This window comes from Chiloscyllium plagiosum, unplaced genomic scaffold, assembly GCF_037043375.1.
Source record: "Chiloscyllium plagiosum isolate Xiang-an unplaced genomic scaffold, Cpla_swu_hap1 HiC_scaffold_8, whole genome shotgun sequence".
Taxonomy (NCBI): domain Eukaryota; kingdom Metazoa; phylum Chordata; class Chondrichthyes; order Orectolobiformes; family Hemiscylliidae; genus Chiloscyllium; species Chiloscyllium plagiosum.
The window spans coordinates 85,398,539-85,422,394 of NW_028270146.1; the positions used below are offsets into that span (position 1 = coordinate 85,398,539).

At 43.0% G+C, this 23,856-nt stretch overlaps 1 protein-coding gene across 1 annotated transcript; it reads left to right on the plus strand.

The window, feature by feature from the left end:
• Positions 1-1,297: 1,297 nt before the first annotated feature.
• Positions 1,298-13,312, plus strand: LOC122553780 (acyl-coenzyme A thioesterase 1-like). The gene is made up of 3 exons (XM_043698092.2): positions 1,298-1,872; positions 9,819-10,021; positions 11,959-13,312. Exons 1-3 carry the CDS (start codon positions 1,308-1,310, stop codon positions 12,547-12,549), a joined length of 1,359 nt encoding a protein of 452 aa, XP_043554027.2. The 5' UTR covers positions 1,298-1,307; the 3' UTR covers positions 12,550-13,312.
• Positions 13,313-23,856: the final 10,544 nt, after the last annotated feature.

Sequence of the window (23,856 nt, forward strand, 5' to 3'; positions counted from 1 at the left end):
AGTTTCTTTAAGAGACATAGTCCACCCCACCCCCCCAATGCCTTAGATTCAATGAATTCTGATCCCAGCAAGAGCCACCACTTGTTATGAACCCAGCAGATGTTACTCCTGGACAGCTCAGATCTCAAAATGAAATCTGGCTTTTTGCACTGAAATGTAAGCACATAGAGCAATAGGATCATACAGTATGGAAACATACCCTTTGGTCCAACCAGTTCATGCTGAACATAATCCCAGACAAAACTAGTCCCATCTGCCTGCTTCTGGCACATATCCCTCCAAACAGTTCTATTCATATACCTATCCAAATCACATTTCAATTGTACCCACATCCACCACCTCCTCAGGAAGATCATGTGAACCACCCTCTGTGTAAAAAAAATTGCCCATCATGTCTTTTTTAAAATCTCTCTCCTCTCACCTTAAAAATGTGCCCTTAGTCTTCATATTGCCCATCCTAGAGAAAAGACAACCACCATTAACTCAGTCTAGTCTGCTCAGTATTTTACAAACCTCTATAAAGTTCACCCCTCAACCTCCTACGCCCCAGCGAAAAAAAGTCCCAGTCTTTCTTTATAACTCAAACTTTCTCATACCAAAGCAATTTTGGTTTTAATAAAAACAAAGAGGTTTATTACACAACGTTTTTTAAAAAAAACCAAGCTCTTTACACATAACACATTCTGAAAGGTTTCAAAACATGTGACAAAAGAAATCCTACCTACTGCCCAACACCATCACTTAATAGTTTTTTAGATTAGATTCCCTACAGTATGGGAATAGGCCCTTTGGCCCAACAAGTCCACACCGACCCTCTCAAGAGTAACCCACCCAGACCCTAATGCATCTGACACTATGGGCAATTTAGCTTGGCCAGTTTCCTAACCTGCACAAATCAAAATCCAGATAAATTGTCTGCAGCCAACAAATCTCTAAGTTTGACCCATTTGTTTCTTCTCAGTGAGGTGCTATAAGATTCAGCTCTGCCTTTCCCTCTCTTGAGAAGTTGCCAGACCTGCTGTGGCTAGCAGCACTCCCTGACTTCAGTATTCTATCTGTGCCTGAGCTAGCTACTAGCTGTTTTCCTGATGAAGGGCTTTTGCCCGAAACGTCGATTTCGAAGCTCCTTGGATGCTGCCTGAACTGCTGTGCTCTTCCAGCACCACTGATCCAGAAACTAGCTGTGACATGATGGATTGCTCACATCACCTGGGACTTGCAGCGGGCTGCGTTTGCACGAGGCGGCCGCAGGGAGCCGCTGTGTCCAAGGGGTCAGGGAGGGGTCACGCACATGCTCAGAAGAGAGGATGATGTTGACGGGGAGCCTCCGCCGGGCTGTGTCCCTGTATCCCCGGGCCGGGCTCCCGCTCCCGCTCACCCTCCCCCTGTATCCCCGGGCCGGTATGTCCGTCTCCATCCAGCTCCAGCCCAGCCCCCGGTGCCTGTTCGATGAGCCGCTCGAGGTGAGAGTGAGCGGCCTCTCCCCGCTCCAACAGGTCACCCTCAAGGCTTGGCTCCGCGACGAGAAGGAGCAGCTTTTCCATTCGGCCGCTTTCTACACGGCGGACCCCCGCGGGCAGCTCGACCTGGCTCACTCCCCCTCCCTGGGGGGACACTACACCGGCGTCCAGCCCATGGGCCTCTTCTGGTCGCTCAGCCCCGTCACTCCGTTCACTCGCCTGGTCAAGAGGGACGTCGCCACTTCTCCCCTGTCCGTCCACATCGAGATCTTTGAGGGACACTGGAGCCTCGGGCAGCTCCCAGCGCAGCCTCTGGCCACCGCCATCAATCAGCGCTGGTTCATGAAGGAAGGGCTGCTCAGGATCCCAGTCAGAGAAGGCAGGATCCGAGGGACACTCTTCATCCCACCCGGTGAGGCAGTAGATCCTGTGTAGCCCCCCTCCTCCCAGGTTTGAGGCTAATAAAGTCATAAGAGATGTACAGCACGGAAACAGACCCTTCGGTCCAACTCGTCCATGCCGTCCAGATATCTAACCTACTGTAATCGCGTTTGTCCGCACTTGGTCCGTATCCCTCTAAACCTTTCTTATTCAACTAATCCTGATGAAGGGCTCTTGCCTGAAACATCGACTGTCCTGCTCCTTGGATGCTGCCTGACCTGCTGTGCTTTTCCAGCACCACACTCGTGACCCTGATCTCCAGCATCTGCAGTAATCACTTTCTCCTTCCTATTAATATTCCCATCCAGATGCTTTTAAATGCTGTAATTGTACCAACCACCTCCACTTCTGGCAGCTCATTCCATACAGTCACTCTGTGTGAAAAGGTTTCCCTTTTGGTCCCTTTTATATTTTTCCCCTCTCACCCTAAACCTCTGCCCTCTAGTTCTGGACTCCCCCACCCCATGGAAAAGACCTTGTCTGTTTATCGTATCCATGCCCCTCATGATTTTGTAAACCTCTATAAGGTTACTCCTCAGCCTCCAACACTCTCTATAGCTCAAATCCTCCAACCCTGGCAGCATCAATGTAAATCTTTTCTGAAGCCTTTCAGGTTTCACAACATTCTTCTGATAGGAAGGAGACAAGAATTGCACACGGTGTTCCAAAAGTGGCTTAACCAATGTCTTGTTAGCAGCAACATGACCTCCCAACTCCTATTCACTATCCTATCTACCTGCGACTCTACTTTCAAGAAACTATGAACCTGTACTCCAAGGTTCTCTTTGTTCAGCAACACTTCTTTGTTCTTCGCATCTGTACAGATCTGTCAAAGATTGTTTGATTCGATCGCTGTGATTTTTTTTGTTGTTGTGTAATCTTGTTTGCAGAAAGTGAGCTGACCTGAAGTTACTGTTTAGCACAACAGTATTTACATTTACGTTTGGTATTGATTGTTCTGCTTGGCACATTGTCCTCTATGGATGAAGATTGCTTTTAGTTTTATTCATTTTGAATTTGCTGAGAAGTCATGACAACTAAGACAGTTCAATGACTGAACTATGTAATAGAGTTACAACATTGGCATTTGACAGAGAATGTAGAAAATTGCCTGGGTATGTACTTGCCACAGAACAGGACATATTCAAAGTGGCCAATTTTCAACTCATCAGTCTCGTCTTAAGCCTTAAAGGGATGGCAGCTGCTGTCACGTTCCAATTACATAATAATAACCTGCTCGGTTGGGTTCCACTCAGTTCCAGAAGTCAATATTGTCTTGGTGAAATAGCTTCAGAAGAGCTGCATTCCAGAGATTAAATAAAAGTATTTTTAAAAAACTATAGAATGGCACATGCTAGGAATCTCAAACAAAAACAGAAATTGCTAGAAAACTCAGCAAGTCAGGCAGCATCTGTGAAGAGAAAATAGAATTAATGTTTCAGGCCCAGTGACCCTTCTTCAGAACTGAAGTAGGAGTAACTGCCCAGAGCATCAGGAATTGGGTTTATGGAACATGTGGTGTTGCCTTGACGACACCACCTACCTTGTAAAATGGTTGTGGATGTTGAAGGCCACTAATCTCAGCCCGGGTCTCGTTGCAGCTCTTCAGGGGAACGTCCAAGGCGCAATCATCTTGAGCAAATTCATTCATGACATAAACATGGGCTAATAAAAGGTAAATAGTACTTCTGTCACAAAAGTGTAAAACGGTACATATGTTCCCTTCACATTCAACTACCACGGCTGAATTCCGCTATAATCAATATCCTGAGTGTTACCACTGATCAGAAATTGAACTGGATCAGCCATATAAACACTGACTAGTTAGAAGCAAAATACTGCAGAAATTCTGAAAAGTCATATTGGATTTGGAAATGTTAAGTTGAAAAGTGTGGTGCTGGAGAAGCGCAGCAGGCCAGGCAGCATCTGAGGAGCAGAAAAATCGCGTTTCGGGCATAAGCCCTTCTTCAGGAATGAGGTTGGTGTGCCAAGCGGGCTGAGATAAGAGGTGGTGGGGGGGGAGAGATTTGGGGGAGGGGTGCTGGGAATACGATAGGTGGAAGGTGGTGAGGGTGATAGGCCTGAGAGGGGGTGGGGGCAGAGAGGCCGGGAAGAAGATTGCAGGTCAAGAGGGCTGAATCCGGGGGTTGGGACTGAGATAAGGTGGGGGGGAGGGGAAATGAGGAAACTGGAGAAATCTACATTCATCCCGTGTGGTTGGAGGGTTCCTAGGCTGAAGATGAGGCGCTCTTCCTCCAGGCGCCGTGTGGCCAGGGTCTGGCAATGGAGGAGGCCAAGGACCTGCATGTCCTTGAAGGAGTGGGAGGGGGAGTTAAAGTGTTCAGCCACAGGGCAGTTGGGTTGGTTGGTGCGGGTGTCCCAGAGGTGTTCCCTAAAATGTTCCACAAGTAGGCGGCCTGTCTCCCCAATGTAGAGGAGACCACATCGGGTGCAGCGGATACAGTAAATGATGTGTGTGGAGGTGCAGGTGAATTTGAGACGGATATGGAAGGATCCCTTGGGACCTTGGAGGGAGATGAGGGGGGAGGTGTGGCCGCAAGTTTTGCATTTCTTGTGGTTGCAGTGGAAGGTGCTGGGAGTGGAGGTTGGGTTAGTGGGGGGTGTGGACCTGACAAGGGAGTCGCGGAGGGAGTGGTCTGTCTGGAACGCTGATAGGGGTGGGGAGGGAAATATATCCCTGGTAGTGGGGTCTATTTGGAGGTGGCGGAAATGACGGAGGATGATACAATGTATGTGGAGGTTGGTGGGGTGGAAGGTGAGGACCAGTGGGGTTCTGTCCCGGTGGTGATTGGAGGGGCAGGATTCAAGGGTGGAGGTGCGGGAAGTGGAGGAGATGCGGTAGAGAGCATTGTCGACTTTGTCGGAGGGGAAATTGTGGTCTTTGAAGAAGGAGGCCAAATTCTACCCCCCCCCCCCCCACCTTTTATCTCAGCCCACTTGGCACACCAGCTTCATTTCTGAAAAGGGCTTATGCCCGAAACGTCAGTTCTCCTGCTCCTCAGATGCTGCCTGGCCTGCTACGCTTTTCCAGCACCACACTTTTCAACTCTGGTCTCCAGCATCTGCAGTCCTCACTTTCTCCTTGGAAATGTTAACTTTGTTTCTCTCTCCACAATGTTGCAAGACTTGCTGGGTTTTTCCAGCGTTTTATGTTTGTTTAAACCTGACTTAAATTAACATAGAGAAAGTACTCATTGGTTTAGCAACCATAAAAGTGCATAAATATACAGACCGGATGAGATGTATCACAGGCTGTTGAAGGTATCAAGGGAGGAGATAGCAAAGACCTGGCACAGTGGGTCCAAAATTGATTGAGAGGCAAGAAGCAGAGGGTGATCTGAGGGGGATGTTTGTGTGACTGGAAGTAAGTTTCCATTGGCTTCTACAGGACTCAGTGTTTGGGCCCTTGTTCTTTATGGTATACATTAATGATTTATACTTAAATGTAAGGGTCCGACATAAAAATTGGAAGGGTGGTAATTAGCGAAAACGATAGCCAGAAAATATCAACAGACTGTCAGGTGGTTAGAGCCTTGACAAATGGAATTCACCTAGAAAGGTGTGAAGCAAAGCACTTTAAGAAAGCTAATAAGGCAAGGAATTACATTATGGATGGTCAGATCCTGGAAAATACTGAAGATGAGAAGGACCTTGGTGTGCACATTCACAGATCTCTGAAATTGGTTAGCAAGGTTAGATCACATGGAATCTGGAGGAGCTAAGTAATAGGATACAAAATTGGCTTAGAGGCTAAAAACAGAGGGCTGGTGGTGGGGAGTTGTTTTTTTTAGACTGGAGGCCTGTGACCAGTGGTGTGATGCAAGGTTCCGTACTGTGACCACTGTTTTTTTGTAATTTATATAAATGATTTAGATGTGAATGTAGGAGGCATTGTTAGTAGGTTTGCAGATGATACTAAAATTGGTGACGTAGTGGACAGTGAAGAAGGTTATCTCCAAGTACAACAGGGCTTGATGTGGGCCAAGGTGCTGAGTAGTGACAGATGGAGTTTAATATAGAAAAATGTGAGGTTTTGCATTTGGTAATGCAAATCGTGACAGGACTTGTACAGTTAATTGTAGGGCTCTGGGGTATGTTGCTGAATGAAGAGATCTAGGGGTGCAGGTGCATAGTTCCTTGAAAGTAGAGTCGCAGGTAGACAGAGTGGTGAAGAAGGCGTTTGGTATGCTTGCCTCCATTAGTCAGTGCATTGAGTATAGAAGTCGTGTTGTCATGTTACGGCTGTACAGGACATTGGTGAGACCACTTTTAGAATACTGCTATTAGAATGATGTTGTTAAACTTGGAACGGGTTCAGAAAAGATTTACAAGAATGTTGGGAGGATTGGAGAGTCTTATCAGAAGAGTCTTCGTAGTCTGGGGCCTTTTTCCATGGAGCATTAGAGGCTGAGTGTGATTCATACAGGCATATAAAATCATGAGGGGCATCGATAGAGTGAATAGCCAGCATCTTTTTTTGTCTGCAGTAGAGGAGACTAAAGCCAGAGAGCATAGGTTTAAGGTGAGAAGGAAAAGATTTAAAAGGGAGCTAAGGGACAACATTTTCATGCAAGGGATGGTACATGTATGGAATATATGTGTGTGGAACAGAGGAAGTGGTGGAGACAGTTACAATTATGCATTTAAAAGGCAACTGGATGGGTACATGAATAGGAAGGGTTTAAAGGGATGTAGGCCAAATGCTGCCAAATAGGACTAGCTCAGTTTAGGATACCTGGTTGGCATGGACGAGTTTAACTGAAGGGTCTGTTTCCATGCTATACAACTTTATGACTCTGTAAGTTGGCAAGGTAAGTAAGTGGTTAAGGCATGTGGGATAGAAGTGCTAAGGCAGAGAAATCAAAAGTAGGGAGGTTATTTTAGATCTGTAAAAACACTGGTTAGTCACAACTTGAGTACTGTGTGCAGTTCCAGTCACGTACAGGAAGGAAGTGACTGAACCAGAGAGGGCGCAGAGGAAACTTACCAGGATGCTGCTTCAGCTGAAGAGTCTGAGCTATGAGGAAAGTTTGGATAGGCTGGGGTTATTTTCCCTGGAGCACTAAAGGTTGAGAGGTGACATGTTCAAGATTATTACAGACATATCTAGGTTGGAAAGGAAAGCACACCTTCTATACGAGAAGGGTCAATAAACAGAAGGCATAAACTTATAGTAAGAGGTAGAAGGCAAAGAGGAGAGTTAAGATTTCTTTTCATCCAAATAACGGTGGGAGTCTGGAACCCATTGCATGAGTCAGAAACTCACTCAACCTTGAAACAGTATTTAGGTATTCATTTGTGGTTGCCAGAGCAATGAGCCAAAGCTGAAAATGGCATTTGTGTAGTCAGATCTTTGTTGACTGGCATGGGCATAATGGACTGATTAACTTCTTTCTGTGTTTTAAATACCTATAAGTCAATTAATGTGAATCAGAACCTGGGAATCCTGTATTAGTAGCTCATTTCTTAACTCTCCAAAGCCAATCCTTCATCTCTGAGGCACAAGCAACGAGTGTAAGTCCTGCCCACTTGTCTGAATGGATTTAGCTTCAACACCACTCATCCATAATGGCAGCAATGTGTTCCATATTACAGTAACTCTCACAGGCTCCTGTGACAGCATTTTCGAGATCTTTGACCTCAATTACTGACAGCATCGTCTGCAAGTTTCCTACCAAGTCCCCCAGATGTTGCTGTTCCTTTCCTGTCACTCAGTCAAACTCTGTTTAAGTTGGGTAATTTTGTTTTATCAGTATGGAAAGTTTGATCTTCCACAAAATTAATAGCCTCTTCAGGGCAGTGAGAGTGTTCAAAAGTTAATGACGAACTGAGTAGACGATTGAAACACTCATTTGTACCTCATTTAACAAAGCCTAAAGATGAAAGTCTTGTTCTTTTGATTTCTATAGACAATTTTCCTTAACAGCACATCTGCTGGAGAAACTTGAGGCTGCAGGAAGATTCTTAAATTTGGTAGTGTATTCCCTGGGGCTATCACAACAAATTCTACCAACAGCCAACTTTCTGATCATTTTGTCCATAAACAGCATTACCTTAAGTTGAACACTAAAGTCAGATTCTACCAGCCTGTTGTCCTTACCACCCTGCTACGTAGCAGGGAATCCTGGGTCTGCTATAGATGCTGGATGAAAGCTGTGGACCCCTTCCATCAAAGACACCTGACTCATCCTGAAAATTAAATATCAAGGTAATGAGACATAAATTCACTGATGTAAGCAATAGGACCTTTCATCATTCTGGGCTCAACAGCATGAACACTATCCTCCAGAAAAATCCTCTTAGATAGATGGGCTATGTTTCCTGAAGAAGGGCTCATGCCCGAAACGTTGATTCTCCTGTTCCCTGGATGCTGCCTGACCTGCTGCGCTTTTCCAGCAACACATTTTCAGCTCTGATCTCCAGCAGTCCTCACTTTCTCCTATGTTTCTTGTAAGGATGATTACACAATTGTCAAGAAGATCTTCAAATGGGAACTATCTTAGTGCAAGTTATATTATGGCTACAATTTCAAAGGATTTATATCACCCAAAATAAAAATTCTGACTAGATTCTGCACTGCACACCACACCCATGGTTGAGGAAGTACTGCAGCCCGGCAAGCATTGAAATTTGTTTCAGCATGATTTGAGAACTGTCTATGCCAAACAACATTTAAGGTGCCCAGAGAAAGGCCAGATGTGGTGCAGCTGCAGAAGTTTCTTTCATCACCAGAAGTGTCAATATGAAATCCCAATTCTGCAGACTCCTTTATCAGACTTTCCAATTATGAGGAAGCCCATAGAGGGTAATGAAGTAAACTAGAACTTGGACATACTTGAAGACCAGGAGGTTGGATAGTGTTGAATTACTGACATCAAGATTTGTTCTTCTGTGCATGTTCTGGGCATTTCAGTATGTGTCATTGGAGTAATGAAGACAAATGGTTTCATTGTCAATTCTGCTGCAGATTCTGCACCATGGTGTTCAAATCTACATGTATGCTGACACCACCTGGGGGTGACACTACCTTCACCTCTCTGATTCTGTACATACCTCTGCATTAAAAACACCAGGTCTGATTAAGACAGAAAATTTTCCAATTAAAGATTGTAAGACTAAAACCATTGCATTCAGCCACTACTGCAAAGTCCTTTCCACCCTCACCCATTGTCTCAGATTTGATCAACATGATCAACTTCACTGTCCAATTCAGCCATAAATTAACTTTTGATCTTGCATCTCCTCCATCTTTCACATTTAACATTGTCATCAGTTTTGCTCCTGCCTTAGCTTATCTATTGCTGAAATACATATCACCAATGCTTTAAATTCTGCAAGATATAACTTCCAAAGCAGCTCATGCACAGCAATCATATCTTGCAACTGCCATAATCTTGAATTCATAAGGAAGTCTGTTGCCTGAATTCAAACCTACATCAGGTCCCAAACACCATCACCCCTGTGGCCTTGTTCCTCCACTTATCCCTCAAATGCTCGGACTGCACAACCATTGAGAATTCTTCAATCCTAACCTGGACTGTTGACCGAACCCAGACTACGCATTCCTTCACCTACAAGTGAGGATTATGCGTTTAACACCTACCCTATAAGCTCCTCAAGTTTCTGCCTAAACTTCTTCAGTTCTATCCTCCTTAAAACCTACCTCTGACCAAACTTTTAATCACATTTTCTATCATCTGCATTGTCCATTTTTCACTTCATACACACACTCATAACCCCTTTCTTCTGAAGTGCTTTGGCATAGTTAATAGTTTATGTAAGTACAAGTTCCAAGTCTTTGAACAATGAGTTTTAGTGAAATATTCAACTTGTTTAGAGAGTTATTTTTATGGCACCTTTTGGTACACAGTCTACTTACCTGTTTGAATTTTACAGGTGATGGTCCATTTCCAGGGGTCATTGATCTGTACGGGTCAGTTGGTGGGATGGTTGAACATCGAGCTAGTCTCTTGGCAAACCATGGATTTCTGACACTGGCTTTAGGGTATTTTGGCTTTGATGACCTCCCACAGGATTTTACGAATCTTGATTTGGAATATTTCGAAGAAGCTGTGAACCTCTTGAGAAGCCATCCAAAGGTGAGATTTAGAAAATAGTTTTATAAAATAATTTATGAGAAAGTAGAGGAGAAGACTGCAGGTCTATAAGGCTACCCTCTTCAGACACAATGCAGCTATATTTATCATTTCACCCATTGACTCCAATGGCCCCTTCAGTCAAACTTTCCAAGGAGAGGTGTAAGTGAAAAACCTCAAGCCAGATTCTAGAACTTGCCTTGAAATCCCTGAAGGCAGTGAAAGTTATAGTGACTGATATGGCTGCAATTAATTTGGTGAAAATCTATTGCAAGCATGTCCACCAAATGACTCAAAAAACCATCATGTCGAGGCCTTGAGCATTATGAAACACAGAGACACATGTGAAGCATGGGGGAAGGTCCACCAAAACTTTACTAAGGTTAGTATAACTTCCATTCAGAAAGATTGAAGACAAATTGGTTTGAATGTTGAAATCATTACCACAAGGACTAGTTGAGGTGACAACCGTTGTTGCATTCAATGTGAAACTAGATAACAGCATGAGGGACAAAAGAAGAAGGAGTCATCCTTTTTATAAACAATGACATGCCTTTTCTGTGCACAAGTACTTAACAGATAAGTGTCATCCAAATATGGTTTACTATACTTGGTTAAATTTTAAATATTTTTTAAAATGATATTAAAGGATTAGAGAGAGCTAAAGGAGGAGAAACAATTTAACACTGCAGAATATGCAGTTTACAAAATTGAATTTATTTTCACAAAAAGATACATGATTGAGAGAGATTTGATAATGCTTAAATACTGTAGATTTTGAATGTAAAAATTCACCAAAGATTCTTCGACAGCACCTTCCAAACCTACAACCACTTCCATCTTAAAGGACAAGGGCAACAGTTACTTGGGATTACCACCAAGTTCCTCCCCAAGTCATTCATCATTTTGAGTTGGACAAGGTTAAAAAGCACACAACACCAGATTATAATCCAACAGGTTTATTTGGAAGCACTAGCTTTCGAAGCGCTGCTCCTTTAGGTGATTGTAGGGTACTTTGCAACCACCTGATGAAGGAACGGCACTTCAAAAACTAGTGCTTCCAAATAAACGTGTTGAACTATATAACCCGACGTTATGTGATTTTTAAGTTCGTCCACCCAATCCAACACCAGCTCGTCCAAATCATTTTGAGTTGGAAATAGTTCACCTTTCTTCACCGTCAGTGGGGCAAAATCTTGGAACTTCCTCCCTATAAGATTTATCGTGCTTTCTCCGTATAGCACATGAACTGCAGCAGTTCAAAAAAGCAGCTTATCACCGCCTTCTTAACAGCAAGTAGGGACGGACAATAGGTGCTGGCCAGCCAGCAATGCTAATGTCCTACAAAGAATTTTAAGAAAATTATTTTATTTGGATGTGATCGCAAACGCGGAAGGCACACGAGCAAAATGATAAGGCCACGAGTGTAAAGAAAACATTGGGATGAGGTAAGCGTATTGCAATCTTTATTGATTTGGAAGTTGAAAATTATGCTTGCTCTCCTGAATGCAATTGCAATACCCCTGTAATGTCAATATAAAATACACACAGAGGAGAAGTCTTTGCAGCTCCTCATGCATAAAACCTAATCTTACCCAAGATAAAGAATAAATGGATGTTGCTAAATTTTTCTTGTATTCATTCATGGGCACTAATGGCTGTGCACAGCAACTATTGCCTGTCACTAGTAGTCCTTGAGAAGGTGGTGATGAGTGACCTTCTTGAACTGCTGCAGTCCATGTAGATCTGCAATGCCAGCGACAGAGAAGGAACATCAATTTATTTCCTAGTTAGGATGATGAATGGCTTGGAAGGGACCGTACAGGTAATACAGTCTGCTGTGCTTCTCCTCAATGATAGGTTTGATAAGGTTTGTCTAAGGAGTCTTAGTTTTTCTGTATGACTGTATAAACAGTACAGTTACATCATTTTATTACCAGGTTAAGGGTCCTGGAATTGGAGCAATAGGAATTTCAAAAGGAGGAGATCTAGTTCTCTCGATGACCACGTTTTTGCCACATGTGATAGCAGCAGTTAGTATCGGTGGATGCAATGCAAACACATTGGGAAATCTGCACTACAAAGACATCACTCTTCCAGGTCTTGGTGTTACTATAGAAAGGGTCAAGTTTCTAGAATCCAAGCTGATCGATATCTCTGAGGTGACAAATGACCCAATGGAGGAAGAAAACAAGGATTGTATTATCCCAATAGAAAAGGCTGAGGGCCATTTTTTGTTTGTGGTTGGAGAAGATGACAAGAATTGGAGAACTCCACTCTATGCTCAGCAGGCTGTTAAAAAACTGAAAGAAAATGGCAAAGAGAATTATGAACTTATTACTTATCCTGAGGCTGGCCATCTCCTGGAGCCCTCATATTTTCCATTTTGCTACGCTTCTTTTCATCGATTGGTGGGACAGCCTGTGGTATGGGGAGGGAAAGTGAAACCACATGCACTGGCACAGATAGATCTGTGGCCAAGGGTGCAGGCATTTCTACGAAAACATCTCGAACATCAGAACAAGTTGTGAAGCTGTTCAGTGTTCGCATTCCAGTATTAGTGAATAAATTGCATTTTCCAGATTTACTTTAATCCAGTTAATTGGTCATAAATGATTTCCTTTTTTTTATAATTATATTTTACTCAAAATTTAAATATGTAATCTATTGTTTTGCAATGCAAAAACTGTAATTTGCTACTGAATTCCAAAACTAACTTTTACCTGCTAGTTACACTTTAGCAATTTTATTGAGGGGTGAAATCATTTTTGCATTAAATCCAAAATTTTCTGTATGAATGCCATTTTTCAAGTGCCTTAGGATAAACTGAATTTTAGTGTTGGTCCTTGAGTCTTTGAAACTAAATATCTGGGGTTGACAAATGCCTTTGGACTTTTATTAATTTAACATAAATGAATAAATATAAAATCATAAACTGAAGAATGCAGTAACAGAAGATCTTCAGCTTAACAGCAATCAATGCAAAATGTTCACTGTACCAATATATATTGTTTGAAGGGTATCAGATGAATTTTCTCTTCTCTCCCTTTCTTTCAACCAATAAATGCCATTATTAAAAAAATTGTGTACGTGTTCCCAGTCTTGCAGCTTATGTTTTAGAGTATTTTATTTTCTCCCATTGTAAAAATCCATAATCCAACCTGACTTTGTAAGAAGTGCCCAACAACCAAAGAATCGATCAAACCTCTTCAGACCTCTACACAGACAATGGCTCGAGACTGTTTAGCTGAATCACCTCTGTACATCCAGATTGGCTTCTGCAGGGACCGGCGAACGTGGAGCCTCGTCTATCTGGGATCCTTTCTGCTGATGATTTCTGCAAAAAAATCTGTATTCTTCAGTAAGGTTATTGATGTATGAGGGAGGGTGGGAGACTGATGAAAAGTTTTCTGAAGCTGTCCTAAATTTTGGACAGGAAACTCAAGAATTTCTTTCTTTTGTTAAATTGGCCATCAGAACATTTAAACCCTCCTCACCCCATACCTCAATTTTTCCATTCCTCCCCATTTTCCCCCAATGCCTTCCCAATCTCCTACCTTTTCTAAAAAATTTTAAGTCTGATGTTTTATCCCATCGCAATGTGTGCGATTTAAAGTTAATTTCTTTTTGCACCTTTTCTTGCAAGTTTCCTTCCTCCAATCCATTCTTGTTCCCCCCCCCCCACCCACATCCCTGAGTCCCGTCACCAGTCTCCCTTCAAACCATCTCTCCCCCTCTCAACCCCATGTTTCTCATTCTCTCTGAAAGGAAATGCTGTCACATCTTTCAGAATAGCCACCTTTCTGTTGAACATTGATTGAGCCAATCACACCCAGCTTAAAAGTCCAATCTAAGATTTCATTTGTCTTCGGCTGAACAAATTTCTCCCCACAATTCACAATTATCTTTTCAGCAATGTAAATTGGTGCTTATTATCTTTTTAAGGTAGCTTGCCTTGCAGTTATGTTCTTTTCTTTTAACTTACCATGTAATATCTTATTTACTTCAATATTATCCTGTTCAGTCACCTTTCTAGTTGTCTGAACTTGTTTGAAATTTCATTATTTGAGACTGTTGAAACTATCTGTTTTGTTCCTAGATATTTGTGTTAGTGTTTTTCAGCTACACATAGATCCTTGTTTTCTTACACTGCATCTTTAAATATAATCCTTCTATATGTGGATTGCAATTTTAGTAAATGGTGACAGTTTTGTTGTGGGGCTGAAAATGGCAGGCAGCTATGATATATCTGATATAATTTTGAGGCAGCATAATAGCTCAGTGGTGAGCACTGTTGCCTCACAGACTTGGGTTCAACTCTACCCGGGCGACTGGAGTTTGCATGCTCTCCCTGTATCTGTGTGAGTTTCCTCCCACAGTCCACAGATATGCAGGTTAGTGGATTGGCCATGCTAAATTGCCCATAGTATTCAGGCTGTAGAGGTTGGGTGGATTAGCCATGGGGAATGCAGGGCTGGGTAGGGGGTTGGGCCTGGGTGAGATGCTCTTTGGCCGTTTGGTGTGGGCTTGATGGGCCAAGTGGCCTGCTTCCGCACTGTAAGAATTCTATGAGGTATGACAGACATCAGGTAGAAATACAATTGAGAATCCAGCTGAATATAAGTTAAGAGTCAAAAGAGTGTGGTGTTGGAAAAGCACAGCTGGTCATGCAGCATCCGAGGAGCAGGAGAGTCGCGTTTCGAAGATAAGCTCTTCATCAGGAATGCCAGCACCACACTCTTCTAATGTGATTGCCAGCATCTACAGTCCTCATATTCTCCTAGCTGAATATAAGTAAAGAGGGGACCTGAGAAATCAAATAAGAGAAGAGGCGAGTATGAATAGAGATTAGCACCCAACATTAAAGGAAACTTCCAAATCTTCTATAGGTATATAAATAGGAAAAGGGTAATTAAAAGAGGAATAGGTTTGATCAGAACCCAAAAAAGGGATTTAAAAACAAGGCAGCAGCATAATTGCTTATGTCACTACTTTGGATCTGTCTTTATCAAGGAATGACGTGGAGGTGCCGATGTTGGACTGAGGTGTACAGATTTAAAAATCACGCAACACCAGGTTATAGTCCAACAGGTTTTGTTTGGAAGTACCGGCTGTCAGAGCGCTGCTCCTTCATCAGGTAACTAGTGGGACGGGATCATAAGACACAGAATTTATAGCAAAAAGTCACAGTGTCATGCAATTAAAATGGTACAGTGAACTAATCTAAATTACTGTTAAGTCTTTCATCTTTTAGAATGGGTTGCAGGTTTCGGTTCATTCATATGTAAGTCCTGGAACTACTTTTAAATCACATTCTTGAGATAACTTAAAGCTTTATAAAAAAACAGTGACATCTCAGCTCAGATAATGTATTAAAGGTGTGAGGTTAGAGTTTGTATCCCAAACTTGAGTCAGACTGGTTCTATTTCCAAAGTAGAACCAGGTATCCTAAATTGAACTAGTCCCATTTCCCTCTAAGTCCTTACTATTCACGTACCTTCTAAATGTCCCTTGGTTTTCCTGATATACACAAATGATCTGGAGTTTTATGTACATAGCACAAATTCAAAATTGTGGATGACCCAATGCTTGAAAGCATTGCAAACCCCAAGAATAGTATGGAACCTCAAAAGTATCCAGGTAAATTACCGGAATGGATACATGACGGATGGAAGTCTGACACTGAGGAATGTGAGGTGATTCATTTTGGTGGGAAGAAAATGATGAGACAGTATAAAGGGTACAACTGTAACGGATACAAGAGCAAAGGGGGCTGGAAGGGTTGAGAGAGCAATTAATAAAGCATATAATGTCCTGGGCTTTATTAATGGAAACATAGAGCACGTGAGAAAGGGGGTTCATTTTGAATGTATGTAAGACACTGACTTGGCCTCAGGCTTTAGGAAGGATGAGAAGGAATTGGAGAATATATAGAAGAGATATGTAAGAATGGTTTCAGGAATGAGGATCATTTATTATGAAGGTAGATTGAAGAAGTTAATACTGTTTAAAATCTTGAGGAACGTGGACATTGTTTCCTCCTACTGTCCATATCAAGCTCTTCAATAGACACTTAAGCTTTGAGCATCTCCTTTAGCAGTCTTTAGTCACTGTGATCAATAATCAATGCTGGTTCATGAAGGAGGGTTCCAGTCAAGTGAAGGAAGGACCTGAGGGAACCTCTTCATCCCACCTGGTGAGCCAAAAGATCTTGTGTAACCTACAGCTGATAGGCTTGGCATCTACAAATTGGTGGACTGTTATTTGCTTGGATAGGAATTATTGCCTTGTTTGCTTTTATCTAGAAACTACCATGAAGGTATTGTTCAGCACAATATTATTGACATTCACTTTTGATAGGTTTTGTGTTTGGCATACTTCTATTTATGAAGATATTTTTGTGTGAGAATTTGAATTTAGTGAAAAGTAATAACTGCCTCAGTTGTCAAATAAAACTGGAGCCATAGAACAGTACCATCAGTCATTTGGCCAGTGCAGGGACTCCAGATTCCCACAACAGCAACTCAGCTCATTCTGAAGAAGGATCACTGGTTCCAAATCATTGACTCTGCTCTGCCTCAACAAATGGTGAATGCAACAAAATAAACAAAGTCTTGAACTTGCTAGCTAATTATTACAAAGTCGAAAGAGTGTATGGTCACTTTAAGACTAGAAGTGTTTTTCTGAATTTAAGGTACAGGAACTGCTGCCAGTACACAGAACAGCTAAGAGATAGGCTGTTCCAAAATGGACACATGTAACACTTGGCTGTTAGATGGTTACCTGAGTCTTGGTTGCTGGTTTGACAATAGGTTCAGAAAAGATTTACAAGGATGTTGCTCGGGTTGGAGGATTTGATCTACAGGGAGAAGCTGAATAATCTGGGGCTGTTTTCCCTGAGTGTCGAAGGCTGAGGGGAGATCTTCTAAGTGGTTTATAAAATCATGAGGTGCACAGATAGGATAAATAGACAAAGTCTTTTTCCTGGGGTGGTCCAGAATTGAGGGCATAGATTTAGGGTGAGAGGGGAAAGATATAAAAGGGACCTAAGGGGCAACCTTTTCACACACAGGGTGGTGCATGTATGGAATGAGCTGCCAGAGTAAGTGGTGGATGTTGGTACAATTGCAACATTCAAAAGGCATCTGGATGGGCATATGAATAGGAAGTGTTTAGAGGGATATGGGCCAAGTGCTAGCAAATGGGACTAGATTAGGTTGGAATATCTGGTCGGCATGGACGAGTTGTACCAAAGGGTCTGTTTCCGTGCTGTATATCTCTAAGACTCTAATTCAAATTTAACCAGTTAATTTAAATTATACCCAGGATACCAAAACCCAGTTGAGATTGAATTCATTGTATTGACAACATCGGATGAATGAGAGGGTACGATGTTGGGGATCTAAAAAATGAGAGCATTTTGAAGCTTGGTCAGAGCAACTGTCAACCAAAGAAATAAACATCTCGCTGTCAAAAAAAATCTCAGAAGGCACAATCTATCAAAAGGTATCTTTTCCAATAAAAGCTGTAAGAAGTAAGAAATGACCCAGGGAGAAAAAAGCAGAATCGGAAGGACAGATGGAAGTAACTGATTTGGAAGACCAGACGGAAGACAGCATAAGAGACCGTAGGGACTTTGAGAGATCAAGTTAATGTCATGCTTAATAGTTGTATTATTCCAGCAGCATTTTAATAGAGTCGGGAGTCAGATAGTGATTAATTAAGAAAAGGGAGCTCAGACTTCTTAGTATTGTTTGTTTAGTGTTCACTGTTAGAGTTAGGAAAATAAGTTGCTTTTTTTAAACAATGGAAATCAGGGGTTTCCTTTCACTCACATTTTGAGCAGATTATGAGGGGAGGCGAGCTTTTCCAGGGATTTTAGTTTTAATTAACACAGGGTTTTGATCTCCCTGTCATAACACCAAACATCAAGCTTTCGGGAGAATCTCCCACCCAACATGGAAATTAAAGGTCACAAACAGAATAAGACACAAGACAACACGTATAGACACAAAATTTTAAATTATGACCTTTATTGGTAAAAGAACCAGTGGGAAGGGAACTATTCCAACAATACAGACTAGATAGTAGTTGCTGGATTAGTGGTGCTGGAAGAGCACAGCAGTTCAGGCAGCATCTGATGAGAAGTAAAATCCACGTTTCGGGAAAAAGCCCTTCATCAGGAATAAAGGCAGAGAGCCTGAAGCATGGAGAGATAAGCTAGAGGAGGGTGGGGGTGCGGAGAAAGTAGCATAGAGTACAATAGGTGAGTGGGGGAGGGGATGAAGGTGATAGGTCGAGGGCGGAGTGGATAGGTGGAAAAGAAGATAGGCAGGTAGGACAAGTCATGGGGACAGTGCTGAGCTGGAAGTTTGAAACTAGGGAAGGGGAAATGAGGAAACTGTTGAAGTCCACATTGATGCCCTGGGGTTGAAGTGTTCCGAGCGGAAGATGAGGCGTTCTTCCTCCAGGCATCTGGTGGTGAGGGAGCGGCAGTGAAGGAGGCCCAGGACCTCCATGTCCTCGGCAGAGTGGGAGGGGGAGTTGAAATGTTGGGTCACAGGGCGGTGTGGTTGATTGGTGCAGGTGTCCCGGAGATGTTCCCTAAAGCGCTCTGCTAGGAGGCGTCCAGTCTCCCCAATGTAGAGGAGACCGCATAGGGAGCAACGGATACAATAAATGATATTAGTGGATGTGCAGGTAAAACTTTGATGGATGTGGAAGGCTCCTTTAGGGTCTTGGATGGAGGTGAGATAGGAAGTGTGGGCGCAAGTTTTGCAGTTCCTGCGATGGCAGGGGAAGGTGCCAGGATGGGAGGGTGGGTTGTAGGGGGGCGTGGACCTGACCAGGTAGTCATGGAGGGAACGGTCTTTGCGGAAGGCAGAAAGGGGTGGGGAGGGAAATATATCCCTGGTGGTGGGGTCTTTTTGGAGGTGGCTGAAATGTTGGCGGATGATTTGGTTTATGCAAAGGTTGGTAGGGTGAAAGGTGAGCACCAAGGGCGTTCTGTCCTTGTTACGGTTAGAGGGGTGGGGTCTGAGGGCAGAGGTGCGGGATGTGGACGAGATGCGTTGGAGGACATCTTTAACCACGTGGGAAGGGAAATTGCGGTCTCTAAAGAAGGAGGCCATCTGGTGTGTTCTGTGGTGGAACTGGTCCTCCTGGGAGCAGATACGGCGGAGGAATTGGGAATACGGGATGTCCTGGGCCTCCTTCACTGCCACTCCCTCACCACCAGATGCCTGGAGGAAGAACGCCTCATCTTCCGCCTCGGAACACTTCAACCCTAGGGCATCAATGTGGACTTCAACAGTTTCCTCCAATGCTGCCTGATCTGCTGTGCTTCTCCAGCACCACACTCTTGACACTGATTAGGGATAGTCAACATGGCTTTGTGAATGGGAAATCTGGTCTCATGAACTTAATCGATTGAATTTTTTGAAGAAGTGCCAAAGAAGATTGATAAAGGCAGAGTAGTGCACTTTGTCTGTATGGACTTCAGTAAGGCATTCCACAAAGTTCCATTTGGTGGACTGGTTAGCAAGCTGAGATCATTTGGAATACAGGGTGAACTAGCCATTTGGATACAAAGTTGGCTTGAAGGTAGGAGACAGAGGGTGGTGGTGGAGGGTTTTTCAGACTGGAGATCTGTGACCAGTGATGTGTTGCAAGGATCAGTGCTGAGTCCACTGCTTTTCATCATTTATATAAATGACTTGGATGTGAACATAGGAGGTTTAGCTCGTTAGTTTGCAGATGACATCAAAATTGGAGGTGTAGTGGACAGTGAAGAAGGTTACCTCGGAGTACCATGGGACCTTGATCAGATGGGCAAATGGGCAGAGGTGTGGCAGATGGAGTTTAATTTTGATAAATGTGAGGTGCGGCATTTTGGTAAAACAAATCAGGACAGGAATTATACACTTCATGAGAAAGTTTGGGCAGTGTTGCCAAATAAAAAGCCGTTAGGTGCAGGCTCTTAGTTCATTGAAAAGTGGAAAGGGTACTGATAAAGGCGTTTGGTATAGTTGCCTTTATTGTTCAGTACATTGAGTATAGGAGTTGTGAGGTCATGTTGCAGTGGTACAGAATATTGGTGAGGTCACATTTTGAATGCTGTGTTCAATTCTCATCTCCCTGCTATTGGAAAAATGTTGTGAAACTTGAGAGGGTTCAGAAAAGATTGACAAATATGTTGCCAGGGTTAGAGGGTTTGAACTATTGGGAGAGGCTGAAAAGGCTGGAGCTGTTTTCCCTGGAGTGTCAGAGGCTGAGGAGTGACCTTATTGAGGTTTATAAAATCATGGAGGGCATGGATAGGATGAATTGCCAAGGTCTTTTCCCCAGGTTAGGGGACGTTCAAAACTAGAGGGCATAGGTTGAAGATGAGAGGGGAAACATTTAAAAAGGACCTACAGGTTAACCTTTTCATGTAAAGTGTGATGTGTGTATGGAATGAGCTGTCAGAGGAGGTAGTTGAGGCTGGTAGAATTAGAACATTTAAAGGGATTTGGATGAGTACATGAATAGGAACAGTTTAGAGGGATATAAGCCAAATGCTGGCAAATGGGACTAGACTTAATTTATGATATTTAGTCAGCATGGACAAGTTGGACCGAAGGGTCTTTACCACGCTTTATATCTCTGTCACACTATCTGTTCATAACATGGTCCATGTGTAGTACTGGCCCATAGTGAGGATGGTTTTTATTTATTGTGTGGACCCAGGACTGTGCTAAAGATAATCAATTCAGAACACATCTACCTGCGCAAACTGTACATCCATAAGGTGTTTTGAGCCATTAGCAATGGCAGATTCAGTTAAACATGAAAATTACAGCATGTAAGGTATACACTCAAATTTACAGATTCTGTTCACTACAGTTGTACATATTAAATGCATACTAATTTTGAACAAGTTTTTGTTTATAATGCAATATCACTTGAATGGTCAACTTCATAGTTGCGGTTCTGGAATCCACATTATAGGAGCGATGTGATTGCATTGGAGAGGGTGCAGATGGGTGCATTTCTCCATCAGATGTTTTTCTGTGAATCTGTGCTCAATCCCTCAAGCCATGATAGAAATTTGGTCAGATGAGGCAGTAATGCTTTTAATAATCCTGTTAATACCTTAGATCAAGCAACTCAAAACTGGCCACCTTGACTGTGGGCCAAAGGTAGTAGCATTAATGCCTCTAATAAACCTATTAATACCTTAGATCAAGCAAGGATTCTGGGTAATCCAAGATGGAGGACAGGAAAAATTTCTGGCTGTAACAGCTGCTCCTTATTTGAGGTATTTTAGGGCTGGAGGTGATTTCCTCGAATTGTAGGAGCAACAATTACTGTTTTTTATACTATTGCATTGTTTTGGAATTTTGGAAAAAAAAAGTCAAACAACAGCAGTTTTAAAAGGGAGAAGAACAGACAAAGGAAGCACAAGGTGAGTTCATTGCAGGGGGGGTAAGAGAGAGAGAGAACGAAACTGCAGTTACTGCCTTTACTGATTGAATTCATGTATCGCTGGATATCGGAGTGCATCTGGGAAAATTAACAAACAGTGAAATTCACAACTGATCTTGGAGGAACTGTTGGGCGAAGTTCACAGCACAGAATCAGATAAGTTAATTGTTTTAAGTGTGGCCTACAGAGAATCTGCAGGTGAGGTGCCGGAAGACTGGAGGTTGGCTAACATGATGCCACTATTTAAGAAGGGTGGTAAGGACAAGCCAGGGAACTATAGACAGTGAGCCTGACGGTGGTGGGCAAGTTGTTGGAGGGAATCCTGAGGGACAGGATGTACATGTATTTGGAAAGGCAAGGACTGATTAGGGATAGTCAACATGGCTTTGTGCATGGGAAATCATGTCTCACAAACTTGATTGAGTTTTTTGAGGAAGTAACAAAGAGGATTGATGAGGGCAGAGGGGTAGATGTGATCTATATGGACTTCAGTAAGGCGTTTGACAAGATTCCCCACGGGAGACTGATTAGCAAGGTTAGATCTCGCAGAATACAGGGAGAACTAGCCATTTGGATACAGAACTGGCTCAAAGGTAAAAATCACACAACACCAGGTTATAGTCCAACAGGTTTAATTGGAAGCACACTAGCTTTCGGAACGACGCTCCTTCATCAGGTGATAGTGACTATCACCTGATGAAGGAGCGTCGCTCCGAAAGCTAGCGTGCTTCCAATTAAACCTGTTGGACTATAACCTGGTGTTGTGATTTTTAACTTTGTACACGCCAGTCCAACACCGGCATCTCCAAATCATGGCTCAAAGGTAGAAGACAGTGGTGGTGGAGGGTTGTTTTTCAGACTAGAGGCCTGTGACCAGTGGAGTGCCACAAGGATTGGTGCTGGGTCCTCTACTTTTTGTCATTTACATAAATGATTTGGATGCGAGCATAAGAGATACAGTTAGTAAGTTTGCAGATGACACAAAATTGGAGGTGTACTGCACAGCGAAGAGGGTTACCTCACTCAGATTACAACAGGATCTTGACCAGATGGGCCATTGGGCTGAGAATTGGCAGATGGAGTTGAATTCAGATAAGTGTGAGGTGCTGCATTTTGGGAATGCAAATCTTAGCAGGACATATACACTTAATGGTAAGGTCCTAGGAAGTGCAGGTTCATAGCTCCTTGAAAGTGGAGTCGCAGGTAGATAAGATAGCAAAGAAGGCGTTTGGCATGCTTTCCTTTATTGGGCAGAGTATTGAGTACGGGAGTTGGGAGGTCATGTTCCGGCTGGTACAGGACATTGGTTAGGCCACTGTTGGAATATTGTGTGCAATTCTGGTCTCCTTCCTATTGGAAAGATGTTGTGAAACTTGAAAGGGTTCAGAAAAGATTTACAAGGATGTTGCCAGGGTTGGAGGATTTAAGCTATAGGGAGAGGCTGAACAGGCTGGGGCTGTTTTCTCTGGAGTGTCAGAGGCTGAGAGGTGACCTTGTAGAGGTTTATAAAATCATGGGGGGCATGGATAGGATAAATAGGCAAAGTCCTTTCCCTGGGATCAGGGAGTCCAGAACTAGAGGGCATAGGTTTAGGGTGAGAGGGGAAAGATATAAAAGAGACCTGCAGGGCAACTTTTTCACACAGAAGGTGGTATGTGTATGGAATGAGCTGCCAGAGGAAGTGGTAAAGGCTAGTACAATTGCAACATTTAAGAGGCATTTGGACGGGTATTTGAATAGGAAGGGTTTGGAGGGATATGGGCTGGATGCTGGCAGGTGGGACTAGATTGGGTTGAGATATCTGGTCGGCGTGAACAGGTTGGACCGAAGGATCTGTTTCCGTGCTGTACGGCTCTACAATTCTACGACAAGGGAATACCACCACCTGCAAGTTGCTGTCCAAGTCACTAGCCATTCTGAGTTGGAAATATATTGCAGATCTTCAGCAATACTTTCAGCAGAGTCTCCCATCTTTCCTCACACACCATTAACTGTCCAACCTCACTGAAGAATCCACATTTCTTGCAAAGATTGGCAGCAGAAAGCATCCTAGAGGGATGAGGCTCACTTTAGGTGTCAACATCACGTTCTCCTTTACACGCTGAAGCCAATCTGGATGCACAGAGGTCTTCCGCAGCTCTTAATAGGTGGTTTAGCTAAACAGTCTCTAATCATTCACTCTGTAGGTTTGCAGAGGTTTGATCTATTCTTTGGTTGTGCACTTTTTACAAAGTAAGTTTGGATTATAGGTTTTTACAATGGGAGAAAAAAATACTCTCAAACATAATCTTTGTATCATCGATAGTGACAGGTAAGGTGCTGGAAGACTGCAGGTTGGCTAACATGGTGCCACTATTTAAGAAAGGTGCGAA

Excerpts from the sequence above, each read along its gene's own strand:
- LOC122553780 (XM_043698092.2), top strand. The coding sequence starts at position 1,308 with ATGATGTTGACGGGGAGCCTCCGCCGGGCTGTGTCCCTGTATCCCCGG. Across the intron at positions 1,873-9,818 it reads GACACTCTTCATCCCACCCG|GTGATGGTCCATTTCCAGGG; the intron begins GTGAGGCAGTAG and ends TGAATTTTACAG. Across the intron at positions 10,022-11,958 it reads TCTTGAGAAGCCATCCAAAG|GTTAAGGGTCCTGGAATTGG; the intron begins GTGAGATTTAGA and ends TTTTATTACCAG.